The 24879-nt window shown below is 42.7% G+C and overlaps 1 protein-coding gene across 1 annotated transcript in view; it reads left to right on the forward strand.

Moving 5' to 3' along the window:
- The window catches only part of TWIST1 (twist family bHLH transcription factor 1), a 2835-nt gene extending 823 nt beyond the window's left edge, over positions 1-2012 (forward strand). The window contains exons 2-3 of the mRNA XM_027872486.1: positions 5-532; positions 1438-2012. Of these exons, the coding sequence (XP_027728287.1) occupies positions 5-489 (485 nt within the window). The 3' untranslated portion in view covers positions 490-532; positions 1438-2012. The remainder of the gene's footprint in view (positions 1-4; positions 533-1437) is intronic.
- Positions 2013-24879: the final 22867 nt, after the last annotated feature.

Below are 24879 nucleotides of genomic sequence, written 5' to 3' on the forward strand. Positions count from 1 at the left end.
GGAGGGGGCGCCGGCGGGGGCGGCGGCGCGGGCGGAGGCGGCGGCGGGGCCGGAGGAGTCGGAGCGGGGGACGACCCGGGCAGCCCGGCCCAAGGCAAGCGGGGCAAGAAGTCGGCCGGCGCGGGCGGCGGCGGCGGGGCCGGCGGGGGCGGGGGCAGCAGCAGCGGCGGCGGCAGTCCCCAGTCGTACGAGGAGCTGCAGACCCAGCGGGTCATGGCCAACGTGCGCGAGCGGCAGCGCACCCAGTCGCTCAACGAGGCGTTCGCGGCGCTGCGCAAAATCATCCCCACGCTGCCCTCGGACAAGCTGAGCAAGATCCAGACCCTCAAGCTGGCTGCCAGGTACATCGACTTCCTCTACCAGGTCCTGCAGAGCGACGAGCTCGACTCGAAGATGGCCAGCTGCAGCTACGTGGCCCACGAGCGCCTCAGCTACGCCTTCTCCGTGTGGCGCATGGAGGGCGCTTGGTCCATGTCGGCGTCCCACTAGCGGCAGCGGCCGCCACTCGGCTCGGGCAGGCCGTGAGACCCAGGTAAGGGCCCGATGGAGGCCTTGCCCTCTCCCCCTGACCCCACTACAGTCCATCTCCTCTCCCCTAGGCAGCCCAGGGACCCGCCTGCGTCCTCGGGGACCGGGAGTCCAGCCCCCCACTTTTGGCTCCCCCTTCTCTGTCTTCTTCCGTGCTTTCCCCCGGGGTACAACCGAGGCTGAGGGGTCGAGATTAGATGATGTGCACGCGTGTGTTTGTATGTGTGTGTGTGTGTGCGCGCGCGCGTGTGTATGTGTGCCTGTGTGTACACGCGCGCCTGTGTGTGTGTGAGTGTGAGCGAGAGAGAGACAGAGACAGAGACAGAGACAGAGAGATACACACAGAAATTCAAGCAGTCATTCGGAGAGGCACAGGTACCCCGAAACAAACACTTTACAGAGGACCGGGGTGAGAGACTGAATTGAGTGATCTCCAAGGGCCCTCCGGCCCCGATCTTCTCTGATGAACGGAGTTAGGGAGATGGCCTGCTTAGACAATACTACCGAGCCCTCCGGCTCCAAATCCCTCTGTTTGCAGCCGGGACAGACCCCCAGCCGGGCTTAGCTGCAGGGCTTCAGCCTCAGTCTCAGGACTTTGTTTCTGTCCTTAAACAAGGGCTCCCAAACTCCGTACACGTACGTGTACACACACACACACACACACACACACACACACACACACACGCTTCCCCTTTCCTTCCTTCCACCCACCCACTTCCTCTTGCCTTAATCCTTCCAGGTTGTTAAAAGCTCTTCTTTTCCCTATGATGGGTTAAAGAGCAAAGTTCAATAAGGAAAAGAGAAAAACAAAAAAAACAAACAAAGACAGCCCTATAGACTAAAACTCCAAATGGGAATTTGAGCTATAATAATATAACCCAGATTTTTCCCACCTCTGGACTTTTACAGATGGCATTGCTTCCAGAGAAGGAGAAAATGGACAGTCTAGAGACTCTGGAGCGGGATAATTACAAATAGTGATAATAATAATAATTACAGAACGTCAAGGATTTTCTTGAAAATTGCAAGAACCATTCTCAAATCCAAAGCATCCAGGCGTGGGGAGCTATTAAGAGACCAGGGGATTTGGACACGGCCTCCCAGCTGGGCAGCGGGCAAGCCATCCTCACACCTCTACATTCTGATAGAAGTCTGAACAGTTGTTGTCGGTGTTATTTGACGAAGAATGTTTCTTTTTTTTTTTTTAATTTTTTCCCATGCATGCATTCTCAAGAGGTTGTACGGGCCAGCCACAGAAAAGAAAGGTACTCAAAGTGAATGGTCTCCATTTTAAAATGGTAACAACCAGAGGAAATGAAAAGAAAACCTTTAGAGATTTAAGAAAAAACAAAACAAAACAAAACTCGTAGGCAAAACCAAAACAAAACCCTGGGCTCAAACTGTTTTACACCAGGCCCAGATGCTTCTCTTCTTTCTTTAAAAATTCCTCCTCTGAGAAAAAAAAAAAAAACTAAACTAAAAAAGTCAAACGACATTCTATTTATTTATTGATGACCCATGTTAAAATGCAAATAGATCTGGTGTCTAAGTGCATTCATATTTTTATGATTGTTTTGTAAATATCATTGTATATTATTTTTCTGCAATAAATGAATATGATTGAAGTTTTAAGAACCTTTAAGTTTGGACCATATTCTTTTTTTTTTAATTCAGTATTAAGCTGGTACTAGATACTTGTTCCTTTAACTGTAAAAAACACCCAAGAGAAAGGGGTCCTGTTGATATAAACAAACCGGGGAAAGGGCAAAGAAAGGGTCTTGTGATAGACCCAGGGCAAGTTATTTCCAAGAACAGCTTCACTATTATTCTGCTGAGGTGTTCCTTGGATTTGGGGAAAGGGGTATTGACTTTCAAAGGTACCCTTGGGAGAGTGATAGGTATAAGAATGGTCACCTTGAGAATGCAATACAATTACTTTTGAGGGAAAAGAATGGAATTGGAATTACAGTCTGTAATTTAGAAGAGAGAATTCTGTTGTCTTCTCCACCCTATTGTGTGTGTGTGTGTGTGTTTATTTTAAGTAAAAGTTTGTACTATATTGAAAAGGGTGCGTGTGTATGGGAAGACTCACAAATACATAGCATTTGAATGCAGCTAGTCAAATTTTAATGTATGGTGAGAAGTTGAAAATAATCATCTTTACCTAGATAATAACATTCTCAATTAGCTCAAAAGAAAATTCAAAAGTAAGGCCATTTTCACATTAGGATGTTATTGGCTGTTGGGCTAGGGCCTATCACAAATGTACCTTCATCTGTGTATATATTCAGAGCAGAATATTGGGGGAAATCTGATATATTAATAATCTAAGCAATGATTATAGGAGTCAAGGTTGGTTATTTCAATCAAATTACTATTTTATGCACTTTCTGAATTTTAATTCCAAAGTCTTTATCTGTGTCTTCTTCCACTCCCAAATTCACCTCAAAGCAAAGCCCCTGGGCAATGCATTTGGTTTTTATTCCACTTGGGTGGTTGGGGAGGGGGGGAGGAACAGTAAGGTATAGACTTCATTGGCTATTAATACATCAAGAAAAGGAGTTGTTTACACTGTTTAGTTCCTAACTGAGAGACTTGTATTGAATTTTATTACCCAGAAAAGTGATTAGAGTCACAGGCTATCTATGGCTTCTGCTGTATGGATATAGACCATGTCTCAGGCGGTCTGTGTGTTTATTCAAAACAGATCAGTTTTCGGGGCTCAGGTTGGGGGTGACTTGAGTACCTGATGGTTTTGGTTTCCCGATCTTTGAATTACCGCCCACAGCCCACCTAACGGTTTGGTACATTTCTCACTCAGGATCTTTTAGATACTAGCTTACAACAGGAAACACACCGGATTTGTTGGCATTATAGTGGTGTGGGGGGGAGACTTTGAAAATCAAACTCATATTTTGGTGGCCCTGTCACAAACATCAGAAAGGAGGGGAAAGGGGGATTGGGGGAGGAAGGAAATCCATGAAGGGATTGGGAGAGATTAGTGAAGCTTGAGATGGGTATTTTCTGGTTTCTTTATTCCCTCAGTTCTCTATACAAGCATTGCCTTGATCTCTTCAATTCTGAACATTTGATATTTCTAATATCTTCTTATATTATCATGAAGAGGTTCAACAGTCCAGGAAAGGTCATTTTGATCTCTTTCAAATCAGTGTGTATATAAATATAGATAGATAGAGAGAGAGAGAGATAGATAGATAGATAGATAGATAGATAGATAGACAGACATATTTTTTTAAAACATTGCTACTTGGATTTAACTTTATTTTTTAATTTTGTGCTTTTTGTTTTGCTTCCTCACCTCCCAATCTTTTAAAAGGGAAAGAATTTGTAGAAAAGAGACCCCAATTTTTTGTTTAATAACACAAAAGAACTGGCCATAAAATAGTTGGAAAACACTAAACACCCCCCATCTCTAACTTTAAAAAGAGGTGTCGGGAGGGAGAATGTGAAAGGCAGTGAAAAGCCTTCTCATGGCTTTGGACCTGGAGGAGGGAGCTCAGAGACCATTTAGTTGAACTCTCTCTTTTTAAAGACGAGGAAAGGAAGGCCCACCAACGATGAAATGACTTGCCCAGGGCCACATAGCTAGTCAGTGGCAGAGCTTTCATATCACCAGGCCAGGTCCTGTGACTCTCAGTTCAGTGCCTTGTACTCAACACCCTGATGTAAGTTTTGGGAAATGATTGTGGAAAATATTACATGTGAAAAGTAATTTTCTGCTTACTGAATATTTTTATCACCTAACCTTTTTCTCGTTCAATAAATCACCAAGCTATTTTTTTTTAAATAACAGGAGCTAAGCCACTAGCATATAATAATAATAATAATAATAATATCACTTTTTTAATAATCAAGATGAGTCACATTGGGGAATGAAAACAACCATCTCCATTTTCTATTTGGTGCTTGCCTGGGTTCAGGGTTTTTGCAGTTCAACCAGAATCCATTAAGATAGAGTCAGCATCATTGAGGAAAACTGAAATTTTCCTCTGGGAGTGGTAGACCCTTTTGAAGTGGAATGTTACTTCTGCTGTGGACGGAATGATTTCTAATCTCGTTGTCAACAACTATGGCAATATAATCCCATTTTCTGATGGGGGGGGAGGGAGAAAATTAACTTCTTACAGACATTATTTTCCTTTTATTTATTTAATGCCAGGGGTACCTTTAGCACCGTAAAGACTAACAACAATTCCTGAATAGGAATGAAACTCTGACAAGAGATGCAACTAGTTCCTTTGTTTCTCCTTTAACAGAATATTAGTCTTTGGTTACTTTGTTTCTACCTTAATGCCGGAATAAGATTCGGATTCTTTCCGTTTCCAGTTCGAATTGATCATGTAGATTTCAAAGGACACTTGGCCTTTAGAAGGAAAAAATAAAATAAATAAATAAGGAAAATTTTGCACATTCCATGGTTTGGCAAACTCAGAACTAGCTATTTTCTCTAGTCCTGTATCAAATTCTTCTCAGGCATATGATTTCACTTGAAGTCCTGCCCAGGAATCTTTCAAAGTGAGCGTTTGTCCCGCTCTCATGATGTCAGGCGGTTTTCCCTGAATCTGTAATTTTAAGGAAAACAAATAAACCCGCAGGGAACAAACTTTAGGGAAACCCAAACAAAATTCGGGGAGGACTAAAAGCTCATCTCTCACCTGCGGGGGGGCGGGGTGTGGAGGGGGCCGAGGAGGGACACCGGACTAACGACAGACGTGCGTGAGAGGCAAGAAGACTGCGGGGTGCTGAGTGGGTGGGGGGTGAGGAGGTGTAGCCATTTTCAGTCACTTCCTGGAGGGCCCAAGAACCCCAGAATAGAGCAGGCAGTCACAGTGGTACGCTGGGAAGCAGCAAGAAGAGGCTGACCTTACAACAAGGAGTCTACAACCCCAGGACAATTCGCCTAGCGAAAGGGAGAGGGAAAAGAACTTCATGTACCTCTCACATGGTTTTGTGCACCGATATCCCAGGGCTCTGAACTCCTCGGATGAGTTCTGTGATCTGACAGACGAAGGAAAGGGTTCCTTGGATAGATTTCTCAAATGCACTGAGTTCGTCCGAGGTTTTTTGTTTTGTTTTTGTTTTTTTTAATTGCAAACCCCTTTGTAACCAGAGACTTTACAGTTTGAAACCCCAGCGCCTCTCCAGGTCCGGTCCCCCACCCCCACTCCCTTGGAATCTCACCCCAGTAAACACTGCACAGGATACTTAAAAAAAAAAAATATAAAAAACTTAAAACCTTTGCAAGGGCTCCTGCGACTGTAGCCCTCTTAATGTTCTTGGCAAATCAAAGCACGTGTCCTTTGAAGAAGGTGTGTAATTGGAGTTTAAGGCATGTATGGAATTCCCAGATGTCTATAAAATAGGAAGGAGCATGTGGCAGGTCACTAGAAGGTGGAGAAGGTTAAATTCACTTGCACAAAAGCCCCCTCCCCTTTTATAGAAAATAGCCCCCCCCATTTTATAAGGACCAGGCGATAAGCCTTTGGAAGAGATCCCAGTGATTTTATAAAGTCCGGATAATAAATATCTGATTCCATGAATGAAAGTCAAAATACAGTGTGGCAACAGCACCCGGCCCCGAAGAAAGTAGGCAGGTTGAACTTGGCTGCAGTTCGGTTCTGGAAAGGCCTCGTAGTAAACGTCGGATGTTTCTTTTAGTCTTTTAATTAATTTCTAGGGATGGTTCGGAGTACTTGTGAGGGTGACCTAGTCTGAAATGAGGGAGCAGAATCAGAAAGGAAAGAAAAAGAAAAAGGAAGAGGAAGAGGAGAGGGAAAAGAAGGGAAGGAAAGAGAATAGAAGGGAAGGCAAAGCAAGGCAAGAGAAGGGAAGGGAAGGGAAGAGAGGAGAGACAGGGGAGAGGGATTCTCTCTCTCTCTCTCTCTCTCTCTCTCTCTCTCTCTCTCTCCCTCTCTCTCTCTCTCTCTCTCTCTCTCTCTTTCTCTCTCTCCCTCTCCAAAGTTAGCAGCAATGGCTTGAAAAGCAGTAACATCTCCAGACGTTAGGAGCTGATTAATAGGGTAAGGGGGAGAGGGGGCACTTCAAGGTTTTTACACCTAAGCCTGAATCTCTCCGTCGTTTCCTTTCCACATATTTTGTCCCGAGTCCAGATATATAGCATATGCTAATCTTGGGTTAGATACTGCCCTCTTTGGCCTTCCATAGTCAGGTTTGAGTTTGGAGACTTCGAGGAAGGAGAGGAGAGAGAGGAGGAAAAGGAAGGAGGCGCTCGCCAAAGACCCTGGCACTGTGGAGCTCCCGGGGAAGGGTGAGGGCAGAGCAGGGCAGGGGAGGGCAGAGGGTGGACAGGGAATGGGAACAGGAGGGACTGCCAGCCACAAAACGCCTTCATCTCCAGGGAGCACCAGAGTGGAGGCCCGGTGTGTAGGCGTGTGTGTTTGTGTGTGCGTGTGTGTGTGTGTCTGTGTGTGTGTGTGTGTCTGTGTGTGTGTGTGTGTGTGTAGACTGGGGGGTGGGAGGGTGGGAGAAAGCCTCAGAGGTGAAGGGAACCTGACATTTGAAAAGTGAAACAGGTAGGTTTATTTTGACCAGATGTTTGAGCTTTTCTGAAAATGTCACGTGAAGGGAACAGATGTACAACTTGCAAACCGGACCACGCCTGCTCCAGCAAAGGAAGGAAAAGGCTTGAAGGCAGGCAGGGTAATGCCAGTATCAATCACCCTGCTCATTTCTGGACGTTTTTCTGCTTAAATGTTCGTTGTCAGCGAGGCCGGGGGAAGGCGCGAGCTGCTGTGCTCGAAGCGCTGCGGCGGCGGCGGCGGCAAGGTGGACCCAGCTCAGCTCGCTCGCCCCGGGTTCCCCCGCGGCCTCCCGGGTTCCCCCGCGGCCTCCCGGGCTCCCCAGGAGCCCTCCCTCCGGCTCTGGGGGGACTTAGGCACGAGAAGTAGGGCGCTTGCCCTTGACTCCCTCAATCCACACCTCCTCCGTCTCTTCTCTTTCTCTCCGCTTTCTCCTTCCCCTACTCTCAGCACACTAAGGGAAGTTTGTCTGATCCTGGGAAATGGATCGGCTCTGGTTTGGAAAAGCTGAGACTAATCAATTGCCGTTTGGAAGCGGAGAATGGGGGTGGAGATTAGGAAAGCCGGAATGTCGGTCCTTAATCAGCCTCCAACTACAAGAGGCAGGCACGGCCTGAAGGGCGATGAACGCGGGCTTCCAGGGCTCTGGGCCTCGGGCCGGACCGAAGAGTCCTCTCCATCACCCCCAGCTCAGCTCAGCAGAGCCCTGCTCCGTTTAGCTCCTGAGCCCAGGAGCGAGTAAGCCTGCGGACCCGCGGGGCCCTAAGCGGATGGACGCCTTCTGCTCAGCCTAGGGGTGCGGGTTTTCAAAATACAGATTTGTTTTTAGCTCAGAAACCACGGTATCCTTCAGAGAATTCAAGTACTTAATAAGTTTAACATTTTGGGAGGATATATAAAATTCCATTTCCCTTCGTTTAAGAGACGCGTCCGCTCCACAAATAGCTTTAATTCCAGGCAAAAGATTTCATGAAGGCTGCTATTGCTGGGTCCCCCAATATCTCCATATTTCTACCTGCATCCCACTTCTCTCTCCCATCTATCTCCCATATATATATATATATATTACATATAAGTATACACAAAATATCTGTGCATTATTTGTGTATCAATATCCATATCTACATAGAGAAAAACACAGGCATATGCAACTATATTATGATTGATGTGTGCATACATGTATCTATAGTTACATGTGTATGTGAATGAATATACATACATACATTTATCAACAATAATTCCTCAAATACCTTTGCAAGGACCTAGTGACACAAAGCAAAAAATAAGCAAAAAAAAAAAAAAAAAGAACAAAACAATAAAAACAAGAAGAAAAGGCGGACCCACCCGCCTCCTTAGTTTACTATATACTGGGAGAGCCAAGTACATATATAAGTATATATAGCATAAATCTAAAGAGAAAATAACTAAATATACAAAAGATACAATATAGAAGAGACAGAATCACTTTGCAAACTGCTGCATACATTTAAGGTATTTCTATGATATTGATAGATTACCTATGTGGCTATAGCTCCAAAGAGATAACTAGTTTTATCTAATATCTACATCTCTAGATGTTTATTTTTTTGATATAGAGATATATAAGCATGGGAGAGTTTTGATCTGTATTTCTGGAGGTAATATAACCTCTGAGATGGTCAGAGATGTGCTTCATTCTTTTCTTATCTTTATCCCGATGGATTTTAAAAACTTTTTTTTAGAGTAATAAATTCCTAAAGTATCTCAGTATTAAAACAACTTGCTGATAGCAGGGCTTCATATAAGAATATGATTTTACCCTCAAGTCTGTGTTAAGAGATATTTTACTTCTGTGTATTGTATTTATGTCCTTGCCCTGCTCAGTCATGTGCAAATGGATTACCAGGTATGGATATAGATATCCAATTTTGCTATACAGATGTATACATCAGGAAAGGCGTAATACTTACAAACTTGATGGGTGAATACATTGTCTTTGATATTTTTTGACTATGTTTTATAACTATAGATTACCCCAGAAATTGATTTGGGTTTGGGTTGGTTTTAGCCCAGACCTAGGATTTCAACAATCCAGGGAGCTCTCTGCAGAGAGTTAATGTAGATCAGCAACTGTTCTGCAGCTCCCCCCCCCTTTTTTTTTCAGAGAATCTCAAGGGGGAATAGGAGTTAAATGACTTAGCCAGAGTCTCACAGCCAGGATGTGTCCTAAGGGAGAGGCCAGCTCTTGTTCCATTAAAAGTGCTGCCTCTGATAACACACACAGGTCCTAGCCTTCACAATATTAATTCGACTTTACTATCAATGTTCATCTTATTTCACTTTAAAGCCCTAGTCACAATAGAAATGTATTTAAGAGGTCATATTAGCTTTGAGGTTGACAAAGTTAAACAGATCTCAGACCAAATAATGCCAGCTAAGACTTAACTTTACTCTGCTCTTAAAGGAAGAGGCTCCCTTGAGAATACAGACCCGATATATGGCCCAATTTAGATCAAGATCTGATTAGCCTGTGCAGAGCTCTATGAAGATCCTTGGTCATCAGTTCTGAACTGCCTTAGAGGGTCTTCTAGCTTTTTCATTATCTCAGAGTAAAGTAATAGACACATCAACCATGCCCCACAATCAAAATCTGAACAATGGATCATTCATTGAAGTCCTAAAAAAAAAAAAAAAAAAAGAAAAGAAAAGAAAAGAAAAGAAACAAAACAAAAAACAAACAAAAAACATTAACAACAGAACCTCCAGAATCAAGCATTTGGTGATTGCTACTAAGGTAGCGAGTGAGTGAGCGGGGTGGGGAAAAAGGGGGACTCTAAGGAGAGCATGAATTGAAAGCAATTAGCAAACCTCTAATCATGGTATGAACGTCAACACTGCTATTGCGGCTACTACTGTTGGTGTTATTGTTATTATTTAAACAGTAGATAATCAGTTTAGAGATGGACTCCTTTAATAAATGCTCTCCTTCAGGGCAAGAGACTTTTTTTTTTCAAGGAGAAAGTGTTTTTTTTTTTTTTTTTTTTTTCCCCAAGTGTAGCAGTTTAATTAGTGAGTTTGTGAATATTTCTAGCCCACCCCAAATGCAAACTTGATCATGGTCAAAAATGTTTTCCCTAAAATTTAATGGTGGGAGATACTTTTTTTTTCCTAATGGAAGGGAAAATAATTTTCTTCTTTAGCTATTCTGAGATCTCTTTGTCTCTCTCTCTTCCTCCTCCTCCTTCTTCTTCTTCTCCTCCTCCTTCTCCTCTCTGTCTGCCTTATGTTTATACCTGTCTCTGTCTCAGTCCCTCTGTCTCTCTGTCTGTGTTTCTGTCTATCTCTGTGTCTCTGTGTCTGTCTCTGTCTGTCTGTCTTTCTCACACACACACACATACACACACACACACACCAATCTAATTTTGGAAAAATAGAAAAAATCATAGGGCATCACAGGACCCTCCCTTCTCCTCTGTCTTGCACCCACATTTGACCTCCCCTAATCACCTAATTTAGGTTAAATTTGATGGCAACCCCCCTGGAAAGTTAAGTCTCAGCCCTCATCCACACCTCGAAAATCAAGAGGATCTTTCAGGGACAAAGACACCGACCCCAGAGGCATTTTGGTGAAGGAAAAGAGGGGTAGCAGGAGGGAATCCAACTTCATATCCTATTTTTAAGCCCTTTCAGAGAAATAACAGCGAAAAGAAACATGAAAGAGTAACCGTTTGTTGAGAGAGAGACAGAGAGAGACAGAGACAGAGACAGAGAGACAGAGAAACAGAGGCAGATTCACAGAGAGCAAAAGAAGTAGACTCACATAGAGAAAGACACAGAAAAAGAGGAGACGGATAGAGACAGAGAAGAAAAGCAGCAGAAACTGACACACAGAGACAGATACACAAAGAGAAACAGAAACAGACACACAGAAAAGATAGATAGAAAGAGATACAGGCAGGAGAGAGAAACAGAGACAGAAAGAAAGAGAAAGAGAGAAAGTGAGACAGCGAAAGTATTATTATCCACTCCAGAGCCGGCTTTTCCTTTACCTCTTGGGTTTGTGGAGGTTTTGTAATGGGATATCCCTTTCCCTTTTCCGCCCCTGTCTTTTCTTCCTCCCGCCTTCCCAATTAAGTTCGGCTTTGCTAATGAGCTGGGACCTAAGGTAACTAACTAGCTACTCCATGGCCCTTTCTCCCCCATCCCGCAAGGACCCTTAGGGGAGAGAGCTCCTGCTACGGGATCTCCCTCAGGGTGGATCGCTGCAAGTACAGACCAACCTCACTTCTTTGTGACCCTTGACTCTACACTTTGAAAGCCCACAGTTTTTGCCACGGGCATGGAGCAGATTGGGGGACCGTAAGACATTTTGAAACAGAAGAACAGATGGGCCACGTCTGTTTCCCTGACCTCCCATTGCCACTCCCAGCCCCCGCCCCAGTGGCCCATTTCTAGCCCATTGGTTTACCTTAAGCAACCTGTAACTGAAGCCCGGGACACGCCAAGAAGCCGGGGGAATTTTGCTCCTCCTCACTAGTGGGGAGGTGGGAAAGAGAGCTGAAATGACGATGGGGAGGGGGATGCAGCCTGCCGCTTAAAGGAAGGCTGCAAGCGGTTCAGACAAAGTGCGGGTTGTTTGGGCCGTCCAGATCTACAAAACTGGTTCCTGATCAAAGTGCTTTGTAAATCATCTTAAGAAGTGGATTGTGACGAGTAAGAGAGATGCCTGATGAGTCTGGACCCAGAGTCAGGGTGAGCCTCTTTGCCTACTGCTAGTACCAGCGTTTCCTTCCATCTCTTGGTCTCTGTCTCCTGTCTCTCTTATCTACCTGTGTGTCTCTGTCCCTATGTGTCGTGGGTCTCTTTCCTTGTTTACCTCTTCTGTCATTCTCTCTGCCTGTCAGTGTAAGTCTCTGCCTCTCTGTGCCTTTCGGTTTTTCTCTGACCATTACTGTCCGTCTCCGCCTCCGCCTTCATTCCCTCAGTTTCTCCTTCCTTCCCTTCTGTCCTCCTTCCTCTGCTCCTTCCTTCTCCAAGGCAGTCCAAGCGGCCCAGCTAACCCGCCTGGAGGAGCAGTATCACTTGAGCCGGGTTGGTCCAAAGGCAGCTTTCTTTGGGCCAAGGCAGGGAATCACCGGGAATTGATTTAAAAACACAAACAAACTAGAATCTCAGCCACCAGGGCCATCCCCTTTCCCCACCCAGACTTCAGCTCTTCAGTAACCAAGACACAGTGACCTATGGGTTAGCTTTCAGTCTAGGCCCACCATTCCCCTTTCTCCTAGCTGGGATTGTTTGAGGATTTTTCCTCTGAGAGAAAAAAGAAAAAGGATGTTAGTCGAGGTCCCTGGCTGCCATTCCCTCCAGTCTCTAACCAACCAACTAGCTGGCCTCGGGCGGGGTACTTGATCCAAGAGCATGCCCCAGCACTGCACTTAGGCCCCAAAATAACTCCTCAGCTTTGTCCATCACTCCAGTTTGGATGGGGAAATCATCTCTTTGTCTCTATCTCTCATCTCCACCCCCCAGTCGCCCCCACCACCACCACCGCCAGAGGGACTCTGGGCCTGCCCCTGGATGCCAGTTCTCAGAAAATCTGGGGCTAGAGAACTCTATGATCTCTAAAGATAATGAGGAACTTGAGTGTCCCCCACCCCCACCCCCACACCCTGGGCACTCTCTGCTCTACTTGGATTCCATATAATTGGGAGCCCTGTCCCTTGTCCTAGCTTCTTCATCTTGCAGCAACTGGGGCCTGGATTCTAGAGCACCTGCTGCTCTTCTGAAATATACCAGTAGAGCTCTGGGCAGCCCCATAATCTGGGCTCCTCTGCACCTCCACTCCTCTCCTCTTTACTTGAGAGGTTTCTCTTCCTTGGTCCTTGGGCCTTCCTTGGTAGGGCCTGTAGCACCCAGGGCCAGGGGACAGACACCCCAGGTTTCGAGGTGGGCACTTCAGGCTGAGGACTGGGGGGCTGCTCACCACCCCCTCCCATCCATTTTTCCTGAAGTTGAGACCATGGCCTGGCTGAGGCGGATTTTCTTAGGGAAACTGTGTTTGTGGAGCAGAAAGCGAGTCTTTGATCTGTGGATTGGGGGTGAGTGCGGACCAGATCTCCAGGCAGTTTGCTGTGAAGGCTGCTTCACATGATTTATGGCAAAGGGCTTCTTACTGACACTTCCAGATGCCAAAGGCCTTCCCTGGGGGTAGGGAAATACGTGAGTGAGCTCTCGCACACATATGCATACTTAATAACACATATATCCAATCCCATTCCCACATTCATGGGCCATCTACAAATATGCAGAAATGCAAATATATTTACCTATGGGTATGCACCACTCCATACCTATGCAAGTTAAGTCAATAATCAATTGTTAAGGACTTGCTACAACCCTGGTGCTGGGCCAAGTGCTCAGGATTCCACAAAAAGGTCAAAATCCAATCCCTGACCTTGGGGAACTCTCATTCTAATGGAGGAGACAACATGTAAACAATCAGCTAGCTACAACCTGAGTTTAAATATGGCCTCAGATAATTACTACCAGTATGATCTTGGGCAAGTCATTTAACCTCTATTTACCTCAGTTTCCTCATCTGAAAAAAGGAGATAATAATGGCACCTCCCTGACAGCATAGTTGTGAGGATCAAATAAGATAATAAGTGTAAATTCTTTAGCACACAGTAAAAGCTTTATAAATGTTAACTATTCCTAATCTATCTATAGTCTATATCTACATCTACATCTATACCTGATCTACTTCTAGAAATCTATGTCTCTACCTGTATCTGTATATATTTACCCATGAGATTTATATATAGATATGTATATATACATATATTACATATATACACATGCACATCCCATACCCACATACATGAACTATACATACATACACACATCATAGACACACATATACAAAAAGAACCCCCATAATCAATACTACTCATACCATATATATGCACCCACATATATCCTCACACAGAGACACTGAATAGCTTGAAATACAAATACGCCCTATCCATAAGTTATATACATACATATATATACACAAATACTTAAGTAAAAATGCTCAAACATTTTACACTCATCACATGCAAATGTACACATTCCATTTATAGACTTACATACAACAGAGACACACAGAAAACCTTATCTAATTCTCCAGGTCATCCCTAGATTCTCAGTTCCCTTCTGGTCCTGTGCCTGCTTGTTTTCACCTTCCTCTTCCTCTACCCTCAGTGGTCAGGGAGTTTCAAAAGAACTGGAAAGGTTATCCTTTTCCCGCCCTTGTCCAATTTTCAAGCTTTCAAATGGTCCCCAGGGGAAGAGGAAGTGTGTATTGTTGGGATGGCAGTTTATATGTTATGAACCAGCTAATAAGGGACAAAGGCCTATGTAAGCATACTGGATCTCATATTTGGGATCTATACAAACAAAATTTGTTTGGGCAGTCTGGATCCTCTCAGACTTTCAAACTTTCCTCCCACTTGAGGGATGCTTTCATTGCAAAGTTGTGGGGCATTTGTGTCCCTGCAAAATGGTCTCAGAACCCAAGCACCGAGTCACTTGGATGCTCTGAATGGAGCTTGGTGGGATCCCAGGGTCTCACAGGTTTGGCATTGGGGCAAAGGCAGTCAGAACTTTGGACACTTCGCAGTGAGGCGAGAAAGAGAGTGAACCGGTCCAGGTGGGCCTGGCCAGGAAAAAGAACCCTTTTAATGAATGCTAGAAAATAGGGGGAGGCGACACTTCCTCTCCCTCGGAGCAGATAGCTAAACTACTCGAGCTTTCTTTTTTGGTTCATCACCTGGGAAGCAGGTGGCATTGAGTTGCTAAGGGCAACGCAGGCTTTCAGGGTTGAGGTCAGTCCTTGGTCAAGCTGGCCAAACTTGACAGAGAGCACTGAAAGTGTCCCATGTCAACCCTCAAGTGAATTCATGAGATGTCTTTGGTTCCCTCCTCAAGGAAAAGCTCCCTTCCCAAAGAGACTTTCACCCTTGCCGCGTCTCCACAGTGGTAGGGGTGGGGGTTGGAGGGTGGTATTTATCTTGGACTCTGCTTTGCAAGACCAAAGCCCTCTGAAGGAAGGTCGAGTCCAGCAGTGATGGTCCAGGGCAGGAGTTGACTACATACAAACTGGGCTCCTGGCTTCCAGTCATTCATGGGCATAGGGGGCTTCTGGGCTCACATAAGTCCTTTGCTTTCAGCAAGGGTTGAAAAGACAGAATGTTTGGGAAGGTTAACGTGGGTTTTAAAATTCTAGGGCCGGGGTTTTAAATCCTTCCTTAAACTCTAGCTTACATGTCCAGGGCTGTTAGGCTACTTTTCTCCCTGCCCACCCCTGTCTGCCTCAGTTTCCTTATCTGCAAAATGAGCTGGAGAAGAAAATGGAAACCACTTTAGTATCTTTGCCAAGAAAACCCCAAAGGAAGTCATGAAGAAATGAGTGAACAATGACAAAACCTCAGGTCCCTACAGGGCTGTTGTGATTACGGAATGATATAAAGAACACAGTGTGCATTGCATAATTTAAAGTACCATATGTATCTATTATAATTATTATTCTCATTGGTTACAATGTTATGCTACAATGTTATAATATATGCTACAAGGTTACTACTTGAGGAAGGCAGTGGGTATAGCATCTAGAACCTGGAACCTGGACTCGGGAAGCCCTGGGTTCAGAATTCTTCCTTAGACGTTTGCTAGGGGTGTGTGTGTGTGTGTGTGTGTGTGTGTCCTTGGAAAAGTCATTTAAGTATGCTCATCCTTAATTTCCTTGTCTGTGAAATGAAGCTAATAATAGAACCTACCTCAAAGGATCATCAACAATAAATAAGATTATGTGAAAACCACTTTATAAATTTCAGATAGTTATATGTGTATTTCAATGTTGACCCATTGCCACTGTTACTTTATGTTTAATGTTCCTTGGGCTATAGAACATCTGAATTGTTTGTTGTTGCTTCTGTTGTTGTTTTTAACAAATGAATAAAATCGCTGACACTACCACAATAGCCTCCTGGGATTTGGGATTTCACTAGTATAAGATATTTGTAATGAATAGCAAATAACAACTAGCTTTTATACTGCATTTTAAGGTTTGTAGAATACTGTACTCACTATCTCATTGAATCCTTAAAACCAACCTGTAAATAAGGTTCTTTTAATATCAGGCTTTACAGATGAGAAAACTGAGTCAAAGAAAGGTCAAGATTTGTCCAGGGTCAAACACCTAGGCATTATTTAAACTCATGTTCTTGCCTTGGGGTCCAATAGTCTATCCACTCTGCCACCTCGCTGCCTACAGAAGAAACTTTTACATTTATAGATCTATACCTCCTGTACATTTAAAAAAAATTTTATTTTTCCCAATTACATGTAAAAACAATTTTGCGCATAAAATTTTCAGTTCCAAATTCTCTCCCTCCCTAACTCCACCCTCCCCCAGCAGTAAGCAGATTTATATAGGTTATGCATGTACAATCATACAAAATATATTTCCATGTTAATTATATTGTGAAAAAAGACTAACAGAAAAAAACCCACAAAAAATTAAGAAAGTGAAAAGAAGTGTGCTTCGATCTGCATTCAGACTCCATCAGTTCTTTCTCTCGAGGTGAATAGCATTTTTCATCATGAGTCCTTGGGAATTGTCTTAGATCACTTTATTGCTGAGAATTAGCTAAGTAATTCAAGGTTGATCATTATACCATATGACTATTATTGTGTAACTTCTCTATAAATTAAAGAATTCTTTGGGACCACTTAGAGGTTAAGTGACTTGTCCAGGGCCACCAAACTAGGATATATCAGAAGCAGATCTGAACTCTGTTCTCTTTCTTTTCTGCTTTTTTTGGTTATTGTTATTGTTATTACTATAATTATCAATTATCATTACTGAAATAAAGCTAATGGCCTGGGTGAAAACTAGAGTCAGTGAGAGAACACCTTAAGCTAGTGCTATACACAATAGGCAGGATTGCCCCCTGGGATAAGGTATCAGGCTTTATCAACTCAAGGAGAGTTGAGACCAATTGAATAAGTCGATAACCCCTCCCCTCAGTGATTTCTCCCCTCTCTCCTTTACCCACACCTTCTCAAAGAGCAGTGTGATATTCTTTAAAAGGAAATTATTTTTCCCCTCCTAAGAGCTGAACACAAGATCAAAAGATTTGGGTCCTTTTTTGTCCTTCCTAAGTATTTTTAAAGAGTAAACAGTCATTCTTATCCCCCTAAAAGAAAAAAAAAAGAAGAAAAAACCTTCCTCTCTCCCCCTACCCACTTCAAGGCTATCAAATGTTTAGCAGCTGAAGGATATTCATCTTTAGGAGGCAGGCCAAAATGTCAATAAAAATTTAATTATTTCTCAAACATATGGGAGCACTTACAAGACCCAAATGTGATACTGAGTATTGATATTGGGAGGAAACTGAAGAATATACTTTCATATTAGCTGGTCAAGACCCTGTCCCCACCGAAGGGAGCACAAGCCACTGGAATCTTCATTCTTCTTGACAGCTTCTCAGGAGCTCTTGCTCAGGACAGGTCAGCAGTCTCACAAGCTCACTATGTTCAGGATAAAGACATAAGGGTATAGCACCTCTCTGCCCAGGGACACATGTGCTAGCATTTATTTTCAACAGGAGAAATACTCATTTAATAATATGAACCAAAGCCTTTATGATAGCAGGTGCTTGTGGCAAGGAAGAGATGACATAGTCATATGGGTGAAGACATTCGTTTGTAACAACTGATTAGAATCTGCCTGGCAAATAGGTCTATCAGAATGTTCAAATATTAGTCATCAGGCAATTCTTATGTGCCAGACATTGAGCTGAGCTCTGGGGGTACAAAAAAAGTAAAAGTGTCTACGCAGTCAAGGAATTCAGAGTGCCTGGCGTATAGTAGGTTCTAACCTTAAATGCCCATTTTCTGACTCTAGTCATACAGATTCATTCAGTCTCTTTATTTGGTTTCACTGCATCCATTTTTCCTAACACCCTGGCCTGGTGTCTACATTATGTTGTGGTAGTCATGTCTTCACAGAATGCTTTTATGTTCAACTGATAATTGGGGATGAGAAAAGGCATCTCAGTCCTAGCTCTGAACATAAAAAGGGCCTAAAAAGATAAGGGTGCACGTCCTGCCTCTGACAAGTACAGTACCATCTGTGTGGCCCTGGGCAAGTCATTGTAACTGACCCTCTCAGTATTCTCTAAGATTCTGGTATGTATGACTTGCTAACGGTCTTGATGGAAAGAGTTCCACTTCCACATTTGTGAAGTCATAGGAAAGATGAGAAAAGGGATGAGGGGATGGAATAGGCCTGGGAGAACTCATCTGATCTTGTATTTAGGAGTAGAAGGGGGCCTTAGAAGTCCACTAGTCTGAATCCCTTATTTTACAGAGGAGAAAGTAAGAAGCTCCAATAGAAGGAAAGACAGCAGGAGGAAAAAGAGGAAGAAAAGGAAATGGAAGTAGAAAAGTAGAGGAAGAGGAAAGAATGGGGGAAAGAGAAAAAGGAGAAAAAAAGCAAATGAGTTATCAGTCTTGTTTCTTGCTACTCGCCTCTCACAGCCTGTACATGCACGATCTCAACTGATCCTCATAGCTCCCTTGTTAGGAAAGTTAATTTTACAGATGAGAAAAATGGGCCTCAGAGAGGTGAATCAATTAATCAATCAACAGCTGTGATTAAGTACCAAATATGTAGCAGGAACTGTGTTGGGTTCTTGTCAGGAGACCAAAATGAAGTAGTTATTCCTCAAGGAGCTGATGATCCATCAGGGGACAATGTACATACACTTGCCCACATCTCTTTTCCTAACAGTTGTGATTCGACCTCTGCTTTAAAAGCATTCAGACCCTTCCACCTCCAGTTGTTTAGTGACAACATGGTCGGTCCACGTGCTGCTGCTATTTCTGAGCATGCTGAGCTGGGCCATGTGCACTTCAGCCCAGCCTCCTCCTCCTACCTGGGTCTTCTGTCCCTTCCACTGAACTTCTTATTCCAGTGATTGCTTTGCATCTTGTTGTCATCTGAGAAAGAGAGAAAGAGAGAGAGAGAGAGAGAGAGAGAGAGAGAGAGAGAGAGAGAGAGAAGTTGCTAAGTTAAATATGTAGGGGTCACTTGAGATGCCCCTCTGGACTGGTCATCAGTGGGTCACAGGTGAAGATCCAGAGAAGAATGAGTCTTTCTTCAATAACATGGGGGAGAGAGGAGCACTCTTCTGCACCCAGTTTGGGTTCTGAGACAGAAAGGGCCTCAGATAACACCCAGATTAGCTGCCTTTTGTTTATTCAGTTATGTCAGTTACAGAGATCAAGGTTAAAAAAATGTGCAGTTATCAGAAAGCTGGGAGATCTAGTTAACAAACCAAATAACAGAATCAGGAGTCAAAAGGACCCAGCCAGGTGAGAGTGTTAGCTTGAATCTAATAGGGTGGAATTCATTAGGAATAAATGTAAATATAGTTTCCTACTTGCTTACACAAATCAACTACCCACACACAAGGCATTGGAGGCTTGTTCAAAAGCAATTGTTCTTTAAAAGTTCTGGAGGCTCGAGTAGACAGCAAACTGCATGTGAATCAACAGTGCAATAGGAGGCAGAGCAAAAAAAAAAAAAGGAAATGTCATTTGGGGCTTCATTAAGAGGGTCAGAACTTCCAGGAATAGGAGGCAAAAGGCCCAATGTTCTGCCCTAACCAAATCTCTTCTAAATGGTGGCTTCAGATAGAGGAGCATGCTTCAAGAAAGGCATTGACTGATTGGAGAGTTTCCAAAGAAGGGCAATCAGGACTGGGAAAGGACCTGAGCCCTTCATATGTGAGGACTGGTTGGAAGGAAATGGACATGTTTAATCTCAAGAAAAGAAGACTTAAAACTGTTAAAAAGGGCAATGTGAGTGGGAGGGAATCCCTTTTCTTGGAGGTCTACAATGGAGGCTAGGTGATTACTTGTAGGGGATGTTGTAGGTAGCTCAGTGCATAGAGAGCTGAGCCTGAAATCACAATAACCTAAGTGAAAATTCCATCTCAGACATTTCCTAGCTGTGTGAATCTAGGCAAATCATTTAACCTCTGTTTGCCTCAGTTCTTCATCTGTAAAATGGGGATAATAATAATAGCATTTACCATCCAGGATTGTGAGGATCAAAAATGATGCTATTCAGAAAGTGCTTTGACTAAAGTTCTATACAAATGCTCACTGTTGTTTTATTATAGTTGTTTTTGTCGTTATCATTATTATTCTTTTCATGTGTTGGACTAGATGATCACGGAGGCCTCTCCCTCTTACATTTGGGGATTCTTTGAAATCGCATGTGCTGAAGTTACCAGAGCTGCTTTTAGGATGAGCACAAACCATACGGAGAGGACACATGTCATTATAATGGGCCGCGCTTCAGTTTCTTGTCAACACCCTGTAAAGAGGCTTCACAAGCATATCATCGCTTCCCTGCTCTCTCTATGACCAATGTAGCCTAATGTTTCATCCCTTCTCCCAACACTATTCTCTCCTCTCCCTGGAGATGCTTACCACTTAGATATAACTGAGGTACCAAACAGGAGATAGAGAACATTATGAAATGCAAAGTGGATCATTTTGATGTCATTAAATTGAAAAGTTTTTGCACAAACAAAGCCTATGCATCCAAGGTTAGGAGGGAAGCAGAAAACTGGGAAAGAATTTTTACAACCAGTGTCTCTGATAAAGGCCTCATTTCTGAAATATAGAGAACTGAGTCAAATTTATAAGAATACAAGTCATTCCTCAATTGATAAATGGTCAAAGGATATGACCAAGCAGTTTTCAGAGGAAGAAATTAAAGCTATCTATAGTCATATGAAAAAATGTTCTAAATCACTATTGATTAGAGAAATGCAAATCAAAATGACTCTGAGGTACCATCACACCAATCAGATTGGCTAACATGACAAAACAGGACAATGATAAATGTTGGAGAAGATGTGGGAAAATTGGAACGCTAATACATTGTTGGTGGAATTGTGAAATGATCCAACCATTTTGGAGAGCAATTTGGAGCTATATCCAAAAGGCTATAAAACTGTGCGTACCCTTTGACCCAGCAATACCATTTCTAGGTCTATATCCCAAAGAGATCATACAAATGGGAAAAGGACCCACATGTACAAAAAATATTACTAGCAGCTCTTTTTGTGGTGGCAAAGAATTCAAAATTGAGGGTATACTCATCAATTGGGGAATGGCTGAACAAGCTGTGGTATATGAATGTAATGGAATACTATTGTGCTATAAAAATGTTAAGCAGGCAGACTTCAAAAAAAACTTGGAAAGACTTACATGAACTGATGCAAAGCGAAATGAACAGATCCAGAAGAACACTGTACACAGTAACAGCCATGTTGTGCGATAACTAATACTGATAGACTTAACTCTTCCCAGCAATACAAGGATCTAAGACATCTCCAAAAGCCTCATGATGGAAATCGCTATCCATATGCAGAGAAAGAACTATGGAATCTGAATGCAGATAGAAGCATACTATTTGCTCTCCTTTTCCTTTGTTGTTTTGTTTTATTGCTTCATTCTTGTGGTTCTTCCCATTAGTTCTAATTCTTCTTTACATCGTGACTAATGGGAAAATATGCTTAACATGAATGTATATGTACAACCTATATCAGATTGTATGCTGTCGTAGGTGGTGGAAGAAGTGGGATGGGGAGAAAATTTAATACTCAAAATCTTATGGAAGTGAATGTTGAAAACTAAAAACAAATAAATTAATTATAAAAAAAAGATGTGACTGAAGTGTATTATGCTTTCCACATTACCTGACCAATCCTTCTCACCTCAGCCCTCTACAACCTTGCCCCCATGTTCCAGATTCCTAACTATAGCTCTGGGAGTGAGAATAAGTAAGAATAAGAAAGATAATTTAATATACAATAATATGATATGACATGATATAATATGATATATCACAATGTGATATAATACAATATAATATCTCAACTTCAATGGCTACTACATAATAAAACAAAACAACAGAATAACTATGGGCAAACAGTCCAGTTAGGAACCCAGCTTACCTTGCCCGGGACTTAGAGAGAACTCAAGACACAATATTATAAGGGGATTTTTCCTCCTTTATGTTGGCACTCGAGCTAGATAGTCCCAGGGGCCCTTCCAATTAGACCATCTGGGCTCTATGATTCAATTCTGATGTCTGACATGCTCTCTGGAGCTAGTCTTATTTCTAGGAGTTCCCAATTCGAATGTCAAATTGTACACAAACTGTAAATATTGTAATTAGGAAAAAATAACATCCTATGTAAACTGTGTTGTCTGTTTGCAGGAGAAGCATCTGGTGAGTGTTTTAATTTGGAGATATACTGCTCATTTCTTGGACCTGTCGGGGCAAGAGAAAGGATCTTTGAGACCTGAAGAGGCATCCCAACTGCTCCCATGGCCCTCAGTTTAGGAGTAGAACAGTCTCATGAGGGGAGCCTTCTGGTCCTGTGTTGAGTTAGGATACAGGAGTTTTCACTGTAATCCTGGTGATGAGCATCGTCAGAACAATTCTCAAAAGGATGTGTGATCTCATCAATTGAAGAGTTCCTTTCAGATGAGGCAAATTGAAAGCCACCCATACCTGTCTATCCTGGAAAGCTTTTCTATGTTCTCCCAGGTTGCTCAATGGAAGCTCAATAAATGTTCTATATGCCTGCCTCCCTTTTCCTCCCATCTCAGGAGTTTGCTCATCTGTCATTCCTTGCTTTTGCCTAATGGCCAGCAATCTTTACTTTCAGTCATACATTTCCTTAATGACATCCTTTCCTCTTTTTTTTTCTTCTTTAGACCTTCTTATTTATTCTCTATTGCAGAGTGTCTGCACCAACTCTGCCCCTCTCTATTTCCCTCTGTGGGATGTTCATCTTTATTTCTTCAAGACGATGGTGTTTATTATATCACTGCCATGTTGCAACACTTGTAAATTGTTAGTGTTGAAAAGATGGGCCATTGATTTTAATGGTGATCTTGAGGTCAGTAACAGAATCTTTCCATTCTTCAAAAGAATTCTTCCCCACTATCCTGCTCCTCAACTGTAGGCTCAGCTCATTAGCCAATCTCTGTACTACATCTCTCGTGTCCAACTACTGTTGGACAAACTCTATGGGGCATTCATCCAAATGCATGTTGAAATACGAGCAATAGGTGTTTTTCATTTGTTTGATCTTTATTATGTGTGGGGTGGGGCAAGGTAACATTCTTTTGAGTGATTATAAATCTCTACTAGGAAGTTTTGCAAAGTCTTTGGACGTGAGGAAATTAGCTCCAAGTCATCTGTAAACAGGTATGCCTGAAGGGCATCACCATCCACAGGGAATCTTTCCACAACCAAGACTTTACACTAGAATAATGATATCGATGATAATGATAACAACAAATACCTATACTAACTCCAACTCACATTTCTTTATCAACTTTATAATTTACAAAGTGCTTTTCTTCATAACAACCCTGTAGTGTGTCATTATTTTTAACTCTGTCTCCCAAAGGAGGAAACTGAGACTCTGAGAGTTTAAGGCCCATTCCACCTCGCTAGATGGGCTGCAAGCTTAAACAGTTAGCAAAGGTGGAAGACATAGGATTTGAATCCAGGTCTCCTCACTCCAAGTGCAATTCTCCTTCTAATACTACAAACTGCACAAAACACAAGAGAAAAAGTAGCCTGAAATGGACTGTTAGTGATCCTTGGTCCAAGGGCCTTTGTATTTTTATTATATTTATTTTTACTTTTAATAAGAATTTTTAAATTGATACCACTTGATTTGGCACCACTTCCAGTTCAAATATAACTTCTCTCATTCCCTTACCTAAGGAGCCATCGTTTGCTTATAATGCCCAATTATTATTGTAAGGGCTTACAATAATGACTCCTCAGGGTCACATGGTCCCCATATATTTGACTTTAGGGATATTATTTTAGATTCTAAAATATTAGCAGCCCAATCACAATTGCTCTAAGCCCCCACTCACAAAATTCCTACTATTTAAGGAAAGGTTACTATCTCTGCCTTAATTTATATGTGTATTTATCCCTGGCTAATCCCTGGCCTCTTTGGGATTGGGGAAAAATTCAAGTTGCCTGAAACTTCTGGGTGAAAAAAGACAGAGTATTCTATAGTGGATGTTGATAGGAACCAGGAAGGAAGTTGGGAAAACAGAAGACCTTTGGTTCAACTTCCCTCAGGATTTGAGGAAATGGATACAAGCCCCAATATTCTTTCTGGGATGTGTTCACATCTGACAAATACATCACCAAACAGCATATTATCACTTACTGCAGGTGGGGCAGGGTGATGAGATTGATTTATTCACTGAGCCCTTGCCCTTATATAATAATGCTTTAAAAAAAAAACACAAAGCAACAAAACCAACCAGAACTTTAACTGAATCTGACAGTATATGCAATATTCCACACCATTAGACCAAATCAATGATAATCATACCCTACCTATAAGTAAATAGCTGTGTGACACATAGAGGGTGGGCGACTGAGCTAAGACCACACAGTGACAACTCTATGGCCTAGAGTTTAACCTTTCTATCCTGCTCTTTGATAAATGAAGATCTCCAAGAAATGGCCAACATTCTCCAACACAGAGATTTTGTCAAGAGAAAGTGTTTCTACTTTGACAAGAAAAAGAAGATTCACAATGTTGAAAACTACCAAAGAAGAGACTTTAATGGATTCTTTTGACACACACCACACACACACACACACACACACACACACACACACACACACACACAC

This window comes from Vombatus ursinus, unplaced genomic scaffold, assembly GCF_900497805.2.
Source record: "Vombatus ursinus unplaced genomic scaffold, bare-nosed wombat genome assembly UNPS02014799.1, whole genome shotgun sequence".
Classification (NCBI taxonomy): domain Eukaryota; kingdom Metazoa; phylum Chordata; class Mammalia; order Diprotodontia; family Vombatidae; genus Vombatus; species Vombatus ursinus.